The sequence below is a fragment of the Heterodontus francisci genome, chromosome 37 (assembly GCF_036365525.1).
Source record: "Heterodontus francisci isolate sHetFra1 chromosome 37, sHetFra1.hap1, whole genome shotgun sequence".
NCBI lineage: Eukaryota > Metazoa > Chordata > Chondrichthyes > Heterodontiformes > Heterodontidae > Heterodontus > Heterodontus francisci.
The window spans coordinates 40,808,571-40,827,822 of record NC_090407.1 but is presented as its reverse complement, the minus strand read 5'-3'; the positions used below and the strand labels follow the sequence as shown (position 1 = coordinate 40,827,822).

The window sequence follows — 19,252 nt, the reverse complement described above, 5'->3', positions numbered from 1 at the left end:
CCCAGTAAAACATTCCCTCGGCCAGTCGGAGTTCAGGAAAATTGAGAATCGTTCAAGGAGCGAGAAGATGGAGAGTAACCTAAGAAGATTTTTGCAGTTCCTTCTGCTGAACATGTTGCGTGTGGATTCTATGCAAACAGGTAAGTCCCTCCCTGTCCTCCTGAGTTAGTTTGAGTTTTGCAGTTATTTCAAATCTCAATCGTTAACGCATTTTCTGTTCCCGTGTTAGTTTCCTGTTTTCTTCACTTTTACTGTTCGTTTTTAGCCGATCCGTTTGTGTTAATTTTGTTGGATTTCCCCTGAATATCGTATTCTAGTCTCGTTTCCACCATTTACTTCACGTCCAGCTTTGCCCCACGTTTTTTCTAGATTTGCTTTTCCTCCTGCTCGCATTCTTTTTGCTTCGCTCCTGATCCCTTTATTTAGCTGAAAACAATTATCTTTATAAAGGTCTGTTGTTTAGTTGAAATAAATATTTGCTGTTCATCCAATGGGCAGCTATTTTGTATAATATACTTTGTTCTGGTGTATTAAAGAAACGAGGTAGATTGCTGAGCTGGAAAGTATATAAACTTCTGCATGGGTTGGACCCAACCAGAATGAAAATTTCCACATTTTTCTTTGCCTTGTCCTTTTCTCCCCTCTTTGAAGTGCGGATGTATAACTTTCCAATTCACTTTTTTTTTATTTTTGTGGAACATAAGTTTTTCAGGCTCCGATATGCCTCTGGAGAAAGGGTCTATGTCCATGACACACAGCTCCCACTCCCACCATCCTACTCCCACTAAGCTGCTGACCACCCAACTTTTCTTCCTGGTCCACATGTTAAATGATACTGTCAATGGTTCTCTCTCTCCTCAGGTACTGCCCCCCAATCCTGCGCATCTGCCATCATTATTCCTCTCCTCAAAAAAAATACCTTTGACCCCTTTGTCCTTGCAAACTGCCGCCCCATCTCGAATGTCCCTTTCCCTCCAAAGTCCTGGAATGTGCTGTCCATCTTTCCATGCCCATCTTTTCCAGAACTCCATGTTTTAATCTCACCAATCAGGTTTCTGCACCTGCTGCAATACTGAAACAGCCCTTATCAAAGACACAAATGACATCCTATGTGACTGTGACCAAGGTAAACTATCCCTCCTCATCCTCCTTGACCTATTTGCAGCTTTTGACATGACCTCACCATCCTCCTCCAACACCTCTCTTTCACTGTCCAGCTGGGTGCGACTGCACATGCCTGGTTCCATTCTTATCTATCCAGTTGTAACCAAAGAATGGCTTCTCCACCCACCCCCCCCCCCCCCGCACCATTAACTCTGGTGTCTCCCAAGCATCTATTCTTGGCACCCTCCAATTTCTCGTTCATCTGCTGCCCCTCGGTGGCATCATCCAAAAACACGTCAGGTTCCACATATGCACTGATGACACCCCACTCTACTACACTACTGCCTCTCTCTCGACTGCTCCACTGTCTTAAAATTGTCAGAATGCTTGTCCAACATCCAGTACTGAATGAACAGAAATTTCCTCCAACTAAATATTGGGAAGATCAAAGCCATTGTATTCAATTTTCCAGGCCCTGTGGAGATGAGGTTGGAGGTGGGGAGGAATGGTGGAAAATAGTGGGGAGCCACATTGGGACGGTGTCCTGACACATTCCCACCTTTGGGGGACTTTCCCAGGGGCGGACTGGGGACTGAGTCGCCTGCCTGCTCCACGGAGGCGGGCAGCCAATTGGGGAAATTAAGGCCACATTTAGAGGCTATTTTGCGACAGCACCAGTATTTTCCTGTTGTTGTAGTGACCCCCTGCCAAGTGCGGAGGCCGGCAACTGAATCGAGGTGTGCTACTGGTGGCTCCATGCCCCAATGACAGGGCTGCAGGGATGAAAGGCCGCAACTGCATCCATCACCACACCTACGGAGGGGTTTCCCGCCACCCCAATTGCACTACCGGCTTCGGGCCTCTTTATTTGATTATTTTTCTGCAGGCAACCTAGGGTGCTTCCTGGTAGCCAGCTTGACATTGCTGCAGGCCCTCTGATTGGGCTTCCAGCTTTGAGAACCTGTGACGGCAAGCATGGAGTGGTCAATTAGGAAGCCACCTCACGGAAGGTTGCGCTGGTGGGTGCACTGACGACATGGGCGGGCTCAGGACTCCCATATGGTCCCAATGGCAGGGTCCCAACGGCCTCCAGGAAATTCAGCCCAGTGTCCCTGGTCCCTGCCACAAATTCCATTCTCTAGTCATCAACTCCATCCCTGGCAACTGTCTGAGGCTGAATCAAACTGTTGGTAGCCTTATATCATATTTTATCCCAAGATGAGCTTCCAGCCACAAATCTGCACTATTAAGATGGCCTATTTCCTCTTCGTATCATCATATGACACTGCCTCAGCTAACCTGCTGCTGAAACCCTCATCCATGCCTTTGCTCCCACCTGAGGTGACTATTTCAACACACTCATCGCCAGCCTCCAATCTTCCACCTCCATAAACTTAATTTCTTCGAAAACTCTACTGCCCATATCCTAACCAAGTTCCGTTCACCTATCACCCCTTTGTTGTTTGCTGCACTACATTGGCTTCTGGTTAAGCAATGCCTCAATTTTAAAGTTCTCATCCTTGTTTTCAAATCCCTCCATGGCCTCACCCCTCCCTATCTCTGTAATCTCCTCCAGCCCTACAACTTTTCAAAATTTCTGTAGTCCTCCAAATCTGGCCTCTTGCGCATCACCGATTTTAATCTCTCCAGCATTTGTGGCTAAGCCTTCAGCTGCCAAGGACCTAACCTCTGGAATTCCCTCCCTAAGCATTTCCACCTTGCTGCCTCTCTTTCCTCCTTTAAGATGCTCCTTAAAACCCACCTTCTGTGAACAAGCTTTTGATTATCTACCCTGACATCCCCTTTCTGTGGCTCGGTGCCAAATCCTGTTTGATAATGCGCCTGTGAATCGCTTTAGGATGTTTTACTACTTTAAAGGCGCTTTATAAATGCAAGTTGTTGTTATTGTAGCGGTTGTTGGAAAGCAGCAGCATGCTGGCCTGGATATTGCTCAAATATATAAGCACAGAAGGAGGCTATTCAACCCATCATGCCTGCACTGGCTCTTTGAAAGAGCTCAACAATTGTCCCAATTTCCTACTTTTCATTCCCATAGTTCTGTAAATTTTTCCCTTCAAGTATTTATCCAATTCCCTTTCAGAAGTTACTATTGAATCTGCTTCCACGATCCTTTCAGGCAGTGCACTCCAGATCATAACATCAAACTGTATGAAAAAATGTTTCCTCATGCCACTTGTTTTTTTTTGCCAATCACATTAAATCTGTGTCCTCTGGTTACTAATCCTTCTGCCACTGGAAACAGTTCTTCTTAATTACTGTATCAAAACCCTTCATGATTTTGACCACCTCCATCAAATCTCATGTTAACCTATTTTGCTCTAAGGAGAACAACAACAACTTACAAGTAAAAAAGCAGTAAAACATTCCAAGGCACTTCACAGGCACATTATCAAACAAAGTTTAACACCAAGCTACATAAAAGGATATTCACGTAGATGAACAGAAGCTTGATGAAAGAGCTATGGTTTTAAGGAGCATCTTAAAGGAGGAAAGAGGGGTAGTGAGGCAGAGAGGTTTAGGGAGGGAATTCCAGAGCTTGGGGCCTTAGCAGCTGGAGGCATGATCGTCAATGGTAGAGCGATTAAAATTGGGGATACTTAAGAGACTAGCATCGGAGGAGTGCAGATATCTTGGAGGGTTTTAAGGCGGGAGTAGATTACAGAGATAGGGAGGGATGAGGCCATGGAGGAATTTGAAAACAAGGATGAGAATAGTCGCTTGGCAGTACAGAACCTGAGTATTGCTGAACAAACAGACATGCTGTAAAAGCTTTTTGTCTTGCACTCATCAAGCCAGACGCAAGAATGCCAAATTTCAAAGGGAGCAACAACTTATACTGCATAAGAAAAGGAGTGCTGATTGGTTGGCAAGTTGAGTCTAGTCAAGGCGATGCCATGGAGAATGCACCAGGGAACTATTGCTCCCCACACTTTGTTTAATTCAAAAAAGACGCAATGCCTGGACATGTTCCTTTTGCCTCCAGAGAACAGGTCCCTGCATATGAATATATCCAGCCTCTAGCAAGCGTAAGTGAGCCACATTGCGAGCCCAACTGATAAACTCAAATTGATTGTTAGTGTAATTCTGTTCGTGTAAGTACTGTCCAATCCAACCTAATGTTAGACATTGTGTTCTGAGTTGTGCAAGTACAGGCTGGTTGAGTATGATCAGTACTCTGCATATTGCAAACAGCCGAAGTGATGTGCTGTCTGATACGATCTGCCACTTATTGGGACGTACAGCCTATATACCTGGCATCACACCAGCACTGGATTTCATATACCACATTTCTCATTTGTATGGTAGGCAGAGCTTTATCTTGGCTTGACGGCAGCATCCTGTTAGTGTAAAATACCACTTGTGTTGCTACTTCGTAATAGCAGTGTGAATGAGCCTAAGGCTGCTACTTTTGGACCTGAAAAGTGTCCAGTCTACCTCAAGTTACCCTGGAAGGGACAGGGGCCTGTCCTCTGCAGGCAAAAGAAACATGTTCGGATGTTGCGCCTTTTTGAATTAAACAAAGCATGGGGGACCATTGTTCCCTGTTGCATTCTCCATGACAACGCCTTGACCAATCAGCACCCCTTTTCTCATGCAGTATAAATTGTTGTTCCCTTTGAAATTTGGCATTCTTGTGTCTATCCTGATGAGGGCAAGACGAAAAGCTTTGACAACATGTCTCTATCTTCAGCAATACTCAAGGATGAGAATTTTAAAATTGAGACGTTGCTTAACCGGGAGGCAGTATAGGTTAGTGAGTACAATGGTGAAGGCAGCAGAATTGTGGCTGACCTTAAGCTTATGGAGAGTGGAAGATAGGAGGCTGGCCAGGAGTGCATTGGAACAGTCAAGTCTAGAGGTAACAAAGGCAAGGACTAAAGTTCCAGCAGCAGGTGAACTGGGCTAGGAGCAGAGTTGGGCAATGTTACCTAGGTAGAAATAGGTACTCTTAATGAAGATTTGGATATGTGTTCAGAAGCTCATCTCGGGGTGAAATGTGGCACCAAGGTTACAAACAGTCTGGTTCAACCTCAGACACTTGCCAGGGAGAGGGATGGAATCGGTCGCTAGGGAATGGAGTTTCCGGCAGGGATGGAACAACCCCAGCTTCTCCAATCTCTCCACATAACAGAAGTCCCTTGTCCCTGGTACCATTCAAGGAAATCTCTTCTGCACCTTCTCCAAGATCTTGACATTCCTTCTAAAGTATGGTGCACACAACTGAGCACCGTACTCCAGCAGAGACCTAACCAGTGTTTTATATAGGGCTAGAATAAGTTCCTTGCTTTAGTGCTCTTTGTGTATATTAAAAGGAAAGGATCCCATATAGCTTTTTGACAGTTTCCTCAACTTGTCCTGCCACCTTCAAAGATTTGTGTACATACACCCCCAGATCTGCAGACCTTGAAATTATGCCCTGTATACTCAGGCCCAGGTCATTACTACATATTAAAAAGAGCAGTGTTTCTAACACTGGGTTACGTTGGGTCAAAATCCTGCAACTCTCTCCCTAACAGCACTTTGGGTTTTCCTACACTATAAGGACTGCAGTGGTTCAAGAAGGCAGCTCACCACCACCTTCTCGAGATCAATTAGGGATAGGAAATAATTGCTGGCCTTGCCAGCAATGCCCACATTCCATGATTGTATATTTTAAAAAATGGTGGGGGGTGGGGGGGCATCACTGTCAACTTCCCTACAACCTAAAAAATAACCATTCATCACTACTCTCTGCTTTCTGTCCCTTCGCCAATTTTGTATCCATGCTGCCACTGTCCCTTTAATCCCATGAGCTTTCATTTTACTTACAAGTCTATTATGTGGTATTTTGTTTTGAAAGTCCATATAGACAACATTAACCACACTTCATCAAAGAACTCAATCAAGTTAGTCAAACACAATTTTTCCTTCAACAAATCCATGCTGACTTTTATTTCGTGGCATATGCTTTTCCAAGTGCCAATTAATTTTGTCCCAGATTATTGTGTCTCAAAGTTTTCCCACCTCTGACGTTAAGCTGATTGGTTTATCCCTGTCCCCTTTTTTAACAGAGGGGGAACATTTGCAATCCTCCAATCCTCTGGCACTGCATCTGGACCTAAGGAGGATTGGAAGATTGTGGCCAGAGCCTCCACCACTTCCGCCCTTACTACCCTTGGCAACCTCGGACATATCCCATCTGGACTGGGTGACTTTTCTACTTTGAATACTGCCAATCTTTTTAGTACCTCTTCTTTATCTATTCTTATTTTATACAATATCACCGATATCTCCTTTACTGCTACATTGGCAGCATCCTCTTATCCTGTGAAGACTGATGCCAAGTATTCATTTAATACTTCAGCTTCTACAATAAGATCTCCATTTTTGACCCTAATTAGCCCCACCCTTCCTTTGACTAACCTTTTAGTACAGTATCAAACTGGGTTCCAGGAATGCTGTGGGTATTTTATAAACTGAAACCACATTATTCCCAGTGTAGTGAGAGTATAAGGGCTCAAAGCCCCCAAAGCCCCATCTCGAACCATTTAAACATTTTGTGGGGAAGGGTGGAGCTCTATCAATACATGGCTACACAAGTGCATAGAGTTCTCTCAATGCACTGCAAATATAGATAGGGAGGCTGCAATATGACTCCCCTGCTGCAAGTAGAAAGCACCAGCTGCAGCTACTGGTTTCAGACAAGTCGTGCAGTATAACGACTGCCTTCCGATGTCTGTAGGATAGGTATTGGAGCTGAGGTGTTGGAACAAAATTTTTCACATTACTGTTTGCTACTATTTCTACTACGGTACCACGTTATTTGGAGCATAATTAGTGCAGCAAACAATTACATCCAGCATCAAAGGCATTTTTTGAATAACTATTTCAAGATAATGCTTTCAAATGCAGTTGTCAAAGTGCCATGCAAACAGGCTCAGAGAAAAGAGTTGAGGGATGAACAAAGCAAATCAGCTTTAAACATTCTTCTGAATGTCCTAACCAGACTTCCCTCAGCCCCTGGAAACCTCACCAATAAATGCTGAGAAGCACAATAAATCTCTGTGTTCTCCATGTCATCCTTGGGTTGTGTGGTGTGAGGGAGAGGACAATGATCGATCTAGGCTCTGGCAGCTCTTTCATTAGGATCCCCATAGAACCCTAATAAAGGTCCCACTTTATTACTTTACTGCTGGATGCCCCATAGAATACAAGATAGAGCAGATTGCATTCATTGTTAAAGAAAGTAACTTCAATTTATAGCAATTTCAATAAAAGTTATTCTTTATAAATTGAGGTAATTTATGAGAATTCCAAGGAGTATTTTCAGACGTCCATTTCCTTACAATCAGGATACTCTATTTCCATTTTTCTGTCTTTTTTATGCTTTTGCATTTTGTTAATGTTGAACTATTATGTCTAAAGGCAGAATGCATAGTGGTCAATAATGTAAAATATTCACCATCGTTAAATATCAAGCTTAAGAGATCACAGTGCTGGGATATAAAATATTTCCCCACTTTTCTGCCTCACAATAGACAGTATGTCAGTTCCAGAACAGTTATTACATGGGTCAGATCAGAGCAGAGTAATGACTGTACCTAAGCTATAATGTCATACAAGCATTCTTAAGTGAAACTTTATAATTCAGTCCAAAAACCACCCTTTCTTTTCTTTTATTCTATTCGTTCATGAATATGATATACCATAAACTCTTAGATCAGCTACATTTCTTGTGACTTGCTCAGTAAAAGACAAACCATATAAAATATCCTTGTCTTGCATTACATTCACTTTATACTGCGAATCATAGATGGACAGAGAGGGTCAAGTGTACCTGGATAAAATGTTTTCAAACAGAATTTTGTCTGATTAGATTTGCTCAGATATTGAGTAGCCAGTACATACAATAAATAATGCAACGGTATTTTCTATTGCTCCAAGTCAGTCTGGTGGATTTCTGTGGACAGACCATGAGGGCTGATGGAATTATTATCAACTCCCACCAAGAATCTCAGAAGAACTATTTTGTCACAGTCGGGATTGACTGTGGGTTTACAATGCAGGCAGCTTCCCCTAAGGACAAAGTTCAGTTCCAGTTTAGATTCTTCTTGGTGTACAGTCTGCTGCGAGAGTCTTCTTTCCTTCAGCCCACCACTGCATCTCAACTACTGCAGCGCAATGCGACAGGACCTCTGTCCCTACAGAATAACACCAGGCCTGGGCAAAGAGCAGGTGTGCTACCACTAGGAGAGGAGATTACTGACACGTGCAATGCTGGATCGTACGTACAATTTTATGACGGGAAGGATAGAAATTCACCACCTATTGGTTCCCTTTTATGTGGGAAGAGCATCCCGAAGCCAATTTCATCAACTGGGAACTACCTTTCTCTGAGACTGGTCACCAGAGGTCAACAACCCAGAGTGGACTTTGTTGGAGATTTCACTTCACTTAGACCAGGTAAAAGATACTTTTTGTCAATTGGAAAAAAAAATACAGTTATATTTCAAATTCTGATAGAGTTGTGGTAGCAACTAAAAAGAGGGCATACCATTACCAGAACCACCTTTAAAAATCAGAGTTAATATTAACATCTTTTGTGTGTTTGTATTGCCCATTTCTATTAATTTCAAATAAGTACTGATGTCATCTTATAGAATAGAATCAAACAGTGGTTACAGCATAGAAGGAGGTCATTTGGTCTGTCACGTCCATGCTGACTCTCTGCAAGAACACTCAGCTAGTCCCACTCCCCTGCTCTTTCCCCTTAGCCCTGCAATTTTTTTCTTTTCAGATAATTATCCAATTCCCTTTTGAAAGTCTGAAAGGAATTACTGAGACCAATATGACTGCCCTGATTGAACATTATTAGAAGTGCATTCATAAGGCTAGGGATGGGTTGTGATCATCTGTGCTTGTTAACTCAATTGCCTTACATTGTTAGTTGGACTCAATGTGGATCATTTTGATTTTGGACGATAGTGTACAATGGGCACTATTGGATTTGCTGTTCGCCCATGGAAATGAAATGGGGATAGTCATATAATGGGAGGCTGACCCGATATTACCCATTTTACATTCTCGCCCAAAGTCAAAATAACTTCCTCCAGCAGCTATGGTGGAGGGATGAAACTAATGTGGCAGGGGAAGTGTTGAAATTTAATGGGCATACGCTGCATACCTGCGTTTACCAACCTTTGGTTATAGAGTTCATTGTAGCCTGGGTGCACAGGGCTCAGCAGAGATCAACATATTTTCTAGTCTGAATTGGAAGACATCTTACAGTCATTTTTACAAATTATCACCTCTCAATACCTCTCTAAGAAAATCTAATTCTAGCTGTGCACATGGAAAGCATCTGACCTTTTGCTGCAGCCTGGGGCTGAAATCTCTTTTATGGTTAGATTCCCAGGCAAGAAAAAGACCCAAATTGCATTTAATCTCCTTTTAAATGCCTTAACATGCGGCTGTATTGTTTGAAGGAGGTGTCTGATGCCACGGTGTAATTTCAAGACTATTGCATGGTGCGTGTCTCTGTGTCCCCAGTTCTAATGTTTGCAGTCGATTCACTACCACCCATTTTTCACCCCCATCAAAGATGAACTTTGCATCCATAGTCTCATTAACTGAAAGAATGTGGAAACTGTTCAGACATTGGAAGTGGGGACTCAGGAAATGTGGCAAAACCACAAAATATGATCAATAATAATTCTAAGATCATACAGCACTGAAGGGCCATTTGCAGCTTGGTAAATGAGCTGGCTCTTTGAAAGAGTTATCTAATTAGTTCCACTCCCTTGCTCTTTCCCATCGAGCCCTGCAGTTTTTCCTTGTTGAATGTAATAGTGTAGCCTTACTGATAAAAATACCTCCTAAAAGAGAGAAGATTCTGCACTGTAGAATGAAACCAGCAGAATTGAACTTATACAGGTAAATTCACCAATGCTGCACTCCCAGCTAACTCAAAGAGAGCACAGGTCGGAGATAAAGTTAACAACACTAGAATACTGATTCTATTCAACATGGCTCACTGCTGGAGTGCAGGATTGGTGGATTTACTCTTTAGTCTCAGAAGAGAGGTATTGTGGTTAGCTGCGCGGTGGCCAGGGAATGACCCAGAAAGATATGGGCTGTAAACTGTTACCAAGATCATGGCAGTTGTCCAACATATGGGAACTTACAAAACAGCATAAGTAGTTGAGAAGTAAATAAAGTAATATTGGTCTCAAATCTTCAGTTCTTCCTGAACTTTGCAATATATCCTTCTTGTAAAGAATACAGAACCTTACAATTCAGGAGTACTTTGGAGCTACTACAACAAATTTCACTTTTGTTTTACTTTCAGTTTTAAGATGATTGATCCATAAATTAGGCAATCATGTCTGTCTTGTCCAAATTAGGGACAGTTTAACTTTACACCCGTGATTCACAGATGCACAACTGATTTATGGAACCCAGTCTTTTCAGTGTTGATACATTTACAGCTCAATTACTGACAAGCAGAAAATTGCACTTTATGTGCCGACAGCAGTTTCAGAGACTTTCTAGCCACCCTTGTTTTCTGGTACAGGTTTAACATGCCAACAGATAGACCTGCTAAGAGCAAAACAAGCCAATTTACACAATCTCTGAGGAGGGCAGGAAATTTCCACTAGCTTAAAGAATACTGGAGGGAGATTTGTGTGGCATTGGGTCAGACATTGATCTTTTGGGGGTCTTTTTAACCTAACCCACTGGTCGGGAACTGTCCGCCAGTTTTAGTCCCTGCCTGATTTTACTCTCCATTGCACTCAAAGGAGAGTAAGATGGGGCGGATTTTAAATGGAGCATGCCACAAGGTTTAGGTTAAATTAACCCCCTTCACTACTGGGGTCTGGGTACACTACTGAAGCCCAGGGTGATGGGGTGGAATCTCCTCACTTTGCTAGCTCTCAAGGTCCAATGTGAAATGAGTTGGGCAGCCTCAGTCCAGTTTTTGTGGGCATGTGCCTCTAGTTCAGCATTAATTGGTAATGTCTCCCTTCCGCACCTGGTTGTAACAAGGGTCAATGACCTCCTTCACTCTGCCAAGGTGAGTCCTCCATACCTCTCTCCTCTCTGGGACTTGCATGTGGCAAATGCAAGATGGAGTGCCACATGGGTATAGATTGACCAGAAAGGCAGTGGCAAGGGATTTAGGCATCACCATGTCCTGTCATATGCATGGCTGCTTCTCAGCGACAGGCTGCCTTCTTTCACAGCTCTGTCCAACAAGGGCATTCATTAAATAAATACAAAAAATAAATCATAATTAATTTACTACACAAAATTAAATCTATAATAATTAAATGTTAAAAATTTGAACAAATAATTAATTAATTAACTATAAAATATTTACAGTATCTAAAGAGACAACGTGTTGGATTCATTCCACAGAATGTTACAATGGTATTTGAATATGTAGGGGAAGTGTTTATTTTTTGCTATTTGGATGGCTGTATTTAAATTGTTTCTACGAATATTTCTTGGGTGGAAGTGCGTGGGATGGGTCTATATTGGGTAATTCCGACAGACAGCAGCAGGTCAAATATTGGATGGCCGTGGTCCAGCATTAACAGAGTATAGTTGATGTGGAGTTACAACACAAAACCCCTGCACCTATAAGTCCAAATGCAAACATGTTGAACAAAGGACTCACCCTTCTATTTGTGCTCCTGGATCAGTTTTATAATCTCGTACATTGTAGCCTGTATAAAGGTTTGTGTGTTATTATACTGTCTGCATGTAAAACCATTTCTCTATCCAGTATCCTCAAAGACTCCCCTCATCATGACTTATCCAAGCAAACATGCTCCAACAGCTAGTTTACAAGCTTTTGTGAATGTCTGATTAAATAGTTCCCTTGATTGTGATTTTTAAGATTGAGTCTGGAAGGTCCGATGACCTCACATCCACTCTGCTAAAGAACAAGACAGATATCTTGGTTACTAGGACAGCAGAGAACACCGATCAAATACTTTTATTGGAAAAAACAGAGACTGCAGGGCTAACACCTGAAGAACAATGGATTTCACCCTCCCAGACTTTCAAGTTGTAAATAAGGAGTCAGTGATGCTGAAGATGCCAATGTACCAAGCAACTGTTAACACCTGGGAACAATTGAAGGCCCAGGTGGCTCTGTGAAACCAGACTTCTGGATTTTGCATATTGGAACAGGAGAATAAGCTATTGACTTTTGAGTCCAAATAAATTTGACCAGTTTTCTGAAGGCAGACAGGCTGTAAGAAGGGAACCCAATGGTTGTAGTCTCAGAGCAGGCTGTAAGGAAGACAACCAGTGGTGGCATCCTCGAGAGGGAGAGAAGGAACACCTGTTCTTGGCAGCCTAAGACAGCGAAAGCCTGCGAAGACTGGAACCTGTTTTGAAAGTCGAAGTTCACGGAGAAGTAAAAGCCCATCAGGATCACCAGGAATTGCCTTATTCGCGGACGACCAGGTTGAAAGTGCTCAGAGAAGTGAGCGAAGAGGACATTGATTTTTGAAAAGATCTGGACACCAACCCATTGCAACTTTGAGGAGTTGGGACTTTTAACCACAAAGATTTTGCCAAAGAGGACTGTGTAATGTATAAGTGTGGTGTGAGGTTTTCAAGTATTTTAATAAGTAAACAGCTTTTTTGTAATTTTGGGTGTCAGCTACTTACCAAGTATGATTTATTTAGTTAATGGGGATTTCTTTTAGTTTAATTGTTATAATAAAAGTCTTAAAACATGAAATCTTATCATATAATTCTTTAAATTGATCTGGGGTTTCATATCTTGTATTTTAACATTAACAGTCTCACTAAGGTCATAACAAGTTGGGGGCTCATCCAGGATACGAATTCAAAGGCTGTAAAATGGGTACATTGGAATTTGAGCAAGTGGGGGTTAGTTTAAAATCAAACATAAAAAGGCAGAAATTTTTGAAGTGTTGGCTCGGCATTTCAATCTTGAGGAAGAAAACGGTGGTTCTGGCAGCTCTCTGAGTTAGCTAGAATTCAGTTACAAATGAGGCAAGCGGAACTTGAAAAAGAAGAAAGGGAAAAGGAAAGAGAAAGATAATCACAACTTGAAATGAGAAAGCTTGAATTCAAGGAGAAAGTAGAAGAAAGAGAGTTACAAAAAGAAAGAGAAGCCAGGAAATTTGCACTGGACAGAGAAAAACATAGATGGAAACAGGGAGTGACAGGAAGGTTTGAGGATGAATCCGATTTTACTCTTGGTTTTGATTTAGCAAGGAATATTTGCTTAGTGCCTAAATTCAGTGAGGAAGGAATTGAAATGTGCTTTGAAAAAATTGCTACGAAGTTGCAATGGCTGACAGAAAGTTGGACAATTTTTTTGCAGTGTGTTAGTGGGAAAAGTGTTAGAGGAATAGTCAAGTGATTATGCAGTGGTTAAAACTGCAGTTCTCAATGCTTATGAGCTGGTACCAGAGGCTTACAGGCAAAAATTCAGAAATTTAAAAAAGAAACGGGTCAGACATTTATGGAATTTGTTAGAGAGAAGGAAATGATAGTTGATAGTTGGTATTGGTCCATGAAGATGGAACAAGACTTGAAAACCTGAGGGAAGTAATCCTAATGGAGGAATTTAAAAATAGTATCCCTTCAGGAATAAGGTCCCACCTGGAAGAACATAAAATTGGTAAAATAAGGAATGCTGCAGAAATGGCAGATGATTACAAATTGACCCACAAAAGCAGTATTTACAGGCCCCAGTTTGGAAACTTTCAGAGAAGTTGGAAAGATAGAGGGTGGAGAATGAAAAGAGATTCAGTTTTAGTGAGAGGATACAGGCAACCCTCATAGTGTAAAAAAGGTCAGGAGACTAGGGTTGAGTCAAATGGGTCAATGTGTTATTTTTGTAATAAAAGAGGATATACAAAATCAGAATGCTAGAAGTTAAAGGGGAAATCAGTACCCCTAGTAGGTTTATCAAAAGGATGCCCCAATAGGTGGCGCTGGTGACAAGACAGTGGTGCAGTTGGACAGTGAACAGAAATGTGCTCCCCTGTGTGATAATGAATTAAGTCACGTCCCTGAAGGGTGTAGAAGTTTTGTGCTCAGGGGTACGGTGTTCCCATATTTGTCAGATGAAGCAGGCAAGCAATTGCGTTGTTTAGAGTTACAGGGGTGGCTCAGTCATTAATGGTAGCAAAGGATGTATATTTTTCCCCAAATAGTGCTACGATGTGAAAGTCGTGGTGTGGGGCATTGAGGGGGGCTATTTATCCGTTCCATTGCATAAGGTTAATTTGCAATGTGAGTTAGTCAACATCGGGTAACAGTGGGAATCGTCCCAGATGTGCATATTTAAGGGGTCGATTTGTTGCTAGGGAATGACTTAGCTGGGGATAAGTTTTTGGCGTCTCCAGTAGTTTCAGAAAAGACAGTGGAGGTTGCTGAAACTGAAGTTTTGCAGAAAGAATTTCCTGGAATATTCCCGGATTGTGTAGTGACAAGATCCCAGGTTTATAAGATTAAACAAGATGAGAAGGATTCAGTTGTTGTGAAGGAAAATTTGGGTGTTTCGTTGACTGAAACTTTTCTCAAGGATTTGCATGCAGATGTTGGTGGAAAAGGCTTCAAGGCTAGCAATGGTGAATTGTTTAGCAGATTGTCTTTGATTGAGGCACAACAGACAGACCTGACTCAAGAAGTTTGTCTCAGATGGCGTGTTCTGAGGCAGAAGCTGAAAAGGTCCCTGAATGCTATTTTATTAAGAATGATATTCCAATGAGAAAGTTTAGACCTCCCCAGAGCCCTGCTGATGAGGACTGGGCTACAGTTCATCAGATTGTTCTTTTCCCTGTGTATCATCGTGAAACTTTGAGAATTGCCCATGAGATCCCAGTGGCAGGTCATGTGAGTATTCGAAAGACTCAGGCCAGAATAAAACAGCATTTTTTATTGGCCAGGCTTGCATAAGGATGTGGTTGAATTTTGCAGAACTTACCATACACGTCAGGTATTTTGGAAGCCACAGCCTTCGATTAAGCCAGCCCCGTTGATCCCGATACCTGCTTTTGACAAACCGTTTGGTAGGATTCTTGTGGATTGTGTCGGACCCTTACCCACAACTAAAGTCAGGTCACAAGTTTCTCCCAACGATCATGGATTTATTTACTGGGTTTCTAGAGGCAATACCTTTGAAAAAGATTGTAGAAAAAGTCGTGATTGAGGGATTAATTCAGTTTTTCGCTAGATATGGATTGCCAAAAGAAATTCAGTCAGACCAGGGGTCAAATTTCATGTCAGGGGTATTTCAAGAGGTCATGAGTAATTTCAGAGTGAGACAGCTCAAATCATCCGCTTATCACCCGCAGTCACAAGGTGCTTTGGAAAGGTATTACCAAACCCTAAAAGCATGATAAAGGCTTCTTGTTTTGAGCATCCTTATGATTGGGATAAGGGGATATTATTTTTATTATTTGCCACCAGGGACACACCAAATGAGTCCACTAAGTTCAGGCCATTTGAATTGGTCTATGGTCATGGTTTAGGGGTCCCCTTAAATAATTAAGGAGAGATTTTTAGCGCAAGAGGAAACTGCCTTCTTAGATTATGTGTTGGAATTTCGAGAGAGACTTGTGAGATTGCCAGAGAACATCTCAAGATTTCTTAGCAAGTGATGCTAAGGCATGCAGTTTTCAACCTGGAGACAAGTGTTAGTTTTGTTGCCTTTGCCTGGGGAACCATTGACTGCTGGATTCAGTGGACCTTACTTCATTAAGAGGAAACTTAATTAGGTGAATTATTTGGTTAGCATCCCAGATGGAAAGTCAAAGGTGTGTCATGTGAATATGTTGAAAAGGTACCATGACCATGAAATTTGTCAGCCAGTAAATGTATCTCAAATGAGGGAAGAGGAGGTTAAGGATAATGTTACTTTTGATGAATTGGAGGAATGGGCAGAGACCGAGAACTCACAGATTGAATCCCCTGCGGTGAAACTGACAGAAGTGTTAGAAAATTTAGATACAGTTCTACACTATCTTTCTGAACTGCATAAAAGAGACATGGCTGAACTGTTAAAAGAATTTAAAGCAGTATGTGCAGATACGCCAGGTTGAACTCCTCTGGCTATTTATAGAGTCATTTACGGCACAGAAGGAGGCCATTCAGCCCATCAAGTCCATACCAGCTCTCCATGGAGCTATCCATTCAGTCCTTCGCCTCTGCTCGATCCCCGTAGCCCTTCATGTCGTTAATGTGGGAACAGCTACACCCATTAAACAAAACCCTTATCGACTCAATCCTGATAAATTAGCTCAGGTCAGAGAGGAGGTTCAATACATGTTAAAGAATTATATAATTGAACCTAGTCAAAGTAGCTAGTGGCTCTAGTACTAATACCGGATAGTTCCAAAAGATTTTGTATCGATTATTGGAAAGTCAATGCAGTAACTAAAACAGACTCTTATCCAATCCCACGACTTGAAGATTGTATTGACAGAGTGGGAAATTCAGTCTTTATTAGCAAAATTGACTTGCTAAAAGATTATTGGCAAGTCCCCTTGACCAATCAAGCTAAAGAAATGTCTGCCTTTGTGACCCTGATGGCCTATTTCAGTGTAAGGTCATGCTATTTAGTCACATTCCAAAGGATGACTTAGCAGGTGATTGCTGGATTAAGCAATTGTGTTGTGTACCTTGATGATCTGTTGGTATACACTGACACCAGGGAAGACCATGTTAAACATGTAAGGGTTCTGTTTGACAGGTTAGCGAGCCAATTTGGTAGTAAACTTAGCAAAGAGTGAATTTGCTGAGACTAAGATCACCTATGTATGTAGTGGGTCAAGGCCAGTTGTTGCCTGGAGAAGCTAAGGTTCAGGTGATAATAGACTTTTCAGTCCCCATGACAAAAAGGGAGATATTACCATTCTCAGGGTTGTGGGTTCTACCAGAAGTTTGTTCCTAACTTCAGTGCAGTCATAACTCCACTGACAAATTTATGAAAAATAGACGTGAAGATCCAGTGAACAGAACCCTGTCAAAGGGCGTTTGAAAAGTTAAAGGCCATTTTAATAAGGGAATCCATTCCAGCAGCACCAAATTTTGGCAAGCCCTTTATGGTAGTTATTGATGCCAGCGATGTCGGAGTAGGAGCTGTATTACTCCAGGATGATGATACGGGAATCGAACGATTCAGTTATTTTTCTAGAAAACTCAATAAGTAACAGAAGAAGTACTTCAGCTGCTTCATCAATGATCTTCCCTCCAACATACGATCAAAAGTGGGGATGTTCGCTGATGATTGCACAATGTACCATTCGCAACTCCTCAGATGCTGAAGCAGTCGTGTCCATATGCAATGAGACCTGGACAACATTCAGGCTTGAGCTGATAAGCGGCAAGTAACATTTGCACCACACAAGTGCCAGGTAATAACCATCTCCAACAAGAATCTAACCACCTCTCTTTGATATTAAATGGCATTGCCATCACTGCATACCCCACCAGCAACATCCTGGGGGTTGTCATTGGCCAAAACTTGAACTGGTCCAGCCATATAAATACTGTGGTTACAAGAGCAGTCCAGAGGCTAGGAATTTTGAGGTGAGTAACTCACCTCCTGACTCCCCAAAGCCTGTCCACCATCTACAAGGCACAAGTCAGGAATGTGATGGAATACTCTCCACTTGCCTGGATGAGCGTGGCTCCAACAACACTCAAGAAGCTCGACACCATCCAGGACAAAGTAGCCGCTTGATTGGCACCCGATCTACCAACTTAAACAGTCACTCCCTCCACCACCGACACAGAGTGGCAGCAATGTGTACCATATACAAGATGAACTGCGGCAACCCACCATGGCTCCTCCGACAGAACCTTCAAAATCCGCGATTTCTACCACCTAGAAAGACGAGGGCAGCAGATACATGAGAACATCACTACTTGCAAGTTCCCCTCAAAGCCACACACCATCCTAACTTGGAAGTATATCGCCGTTCCTTCACTGCTGCTGAATCAAAATCCTGGAACTCCCTTTCTAACAGCACTGTGGGAGTACCCGCACCAGATGGACTGCAGCAGTTCAAGAAGGCAGTTCACCACAACCTTCTCGAGGGCATTTAGGGATGGGCAACAAATGCTGGCCTTGCCAGCGATGTCACATCCCATGAAAGAATAAAAAAAGTACTCCACTATTGAACAGGATACTTTAGGTCTTTAACATTTGAAAAATACGTCAATAATGGCTAAGGGGAAATAACCGTTTACACCGATTATAATCCATGAAGGTTTTAGAAAAGTTCAAAACCAAGGACGCCGGATTATTTCAATGGATTTTAATGTTACAGCCATTTACCCTAAAGATTGTATATGTTATAGGAAAGAGCAATGTAATTGCCAATGCTCTATCCAGAATTTAAAGAAAGGGTATAATAGAGGAGAGCAACTCAGAAATATAAAATATTGTTGTTACCTGTGTAAAGTGTAAAATGTTAATAATAAAAATATTTGCAACGTTATATGTGATTATGTAGCAAGAAAAATCATTACCAAGGTAATGAATTTTCTATTTTTGGAGGGGAAGGTGGAATGAATGCTGGACTTTGTAACATGATTATGTTTTAAAAATTGTCATTTTTAAAAGTTTTAAGATGGAGTCGGGAAGGTCGGGTGACCTCACGTCCACTCTGTTAAAGGACAAGGTGGAAAACAGGACAACAGAGAACTCGGATCAAAGGCTTACTTTGGAAAGAAACAGAGACTACAGGGGTAATGCAGGGGAGATGGTGGAGTAGTGTTAATGCCACTGAACTAGGAATCCAGAGGCCCTGGCTCATGCTCTGGGGACATGGGTTTGAATCCCACCATGGCAGATGGTGAAATTTGAATTCAATTAATAAATCTGGAATTAAAAGCTAGTCTAATGGTGACCATGAAACCACTGTCAATGGTTGTAAAAAAACATCTGGTTCACTAATGTCCTTTAGGGAAGGAAATCTGCCATCCTTACCTGGTCTGGTCTACATGTGACTCCAGACCCACAGCAATGTGGTTGACTCTTAAATGCCTTCTGAAATGGCCTATTAAGCCACTCAGTCCAAGGGCAATTCGGGATGGGCAATAAATGCTGGTCTAGTCAGCGACGCCCATATCCCACAAACGAATA

General features: G+C 42.1%; 1 protein-coding gene across 1 annotated transcript in view; it reads left to right on the top strand.

Moving 5' to 3' along the window:
- The window catches only part of ldlrad2 (low density lipoprotein receptor class A domain containing 2), a 56,046-nt gene that overhangs the window by 22,348 nt on the left and 14,446 nt on the right, over positions 1–19,252 (top strand). Inside the window, exons 2-3 of the mRNA XM_068017004.1 lie at positions 8,050–8,266; positions 8,369–8,568. Of these exons, the coding sequence (XP_067873105.1) occupies positions 8,050–8,266; positions 8,369–8,568 (417 nt within the window). The remainder of the gene's footprint in view (positions 1–8,049; positions 8,267–8,368; positions 8,569–19,252) is intronic.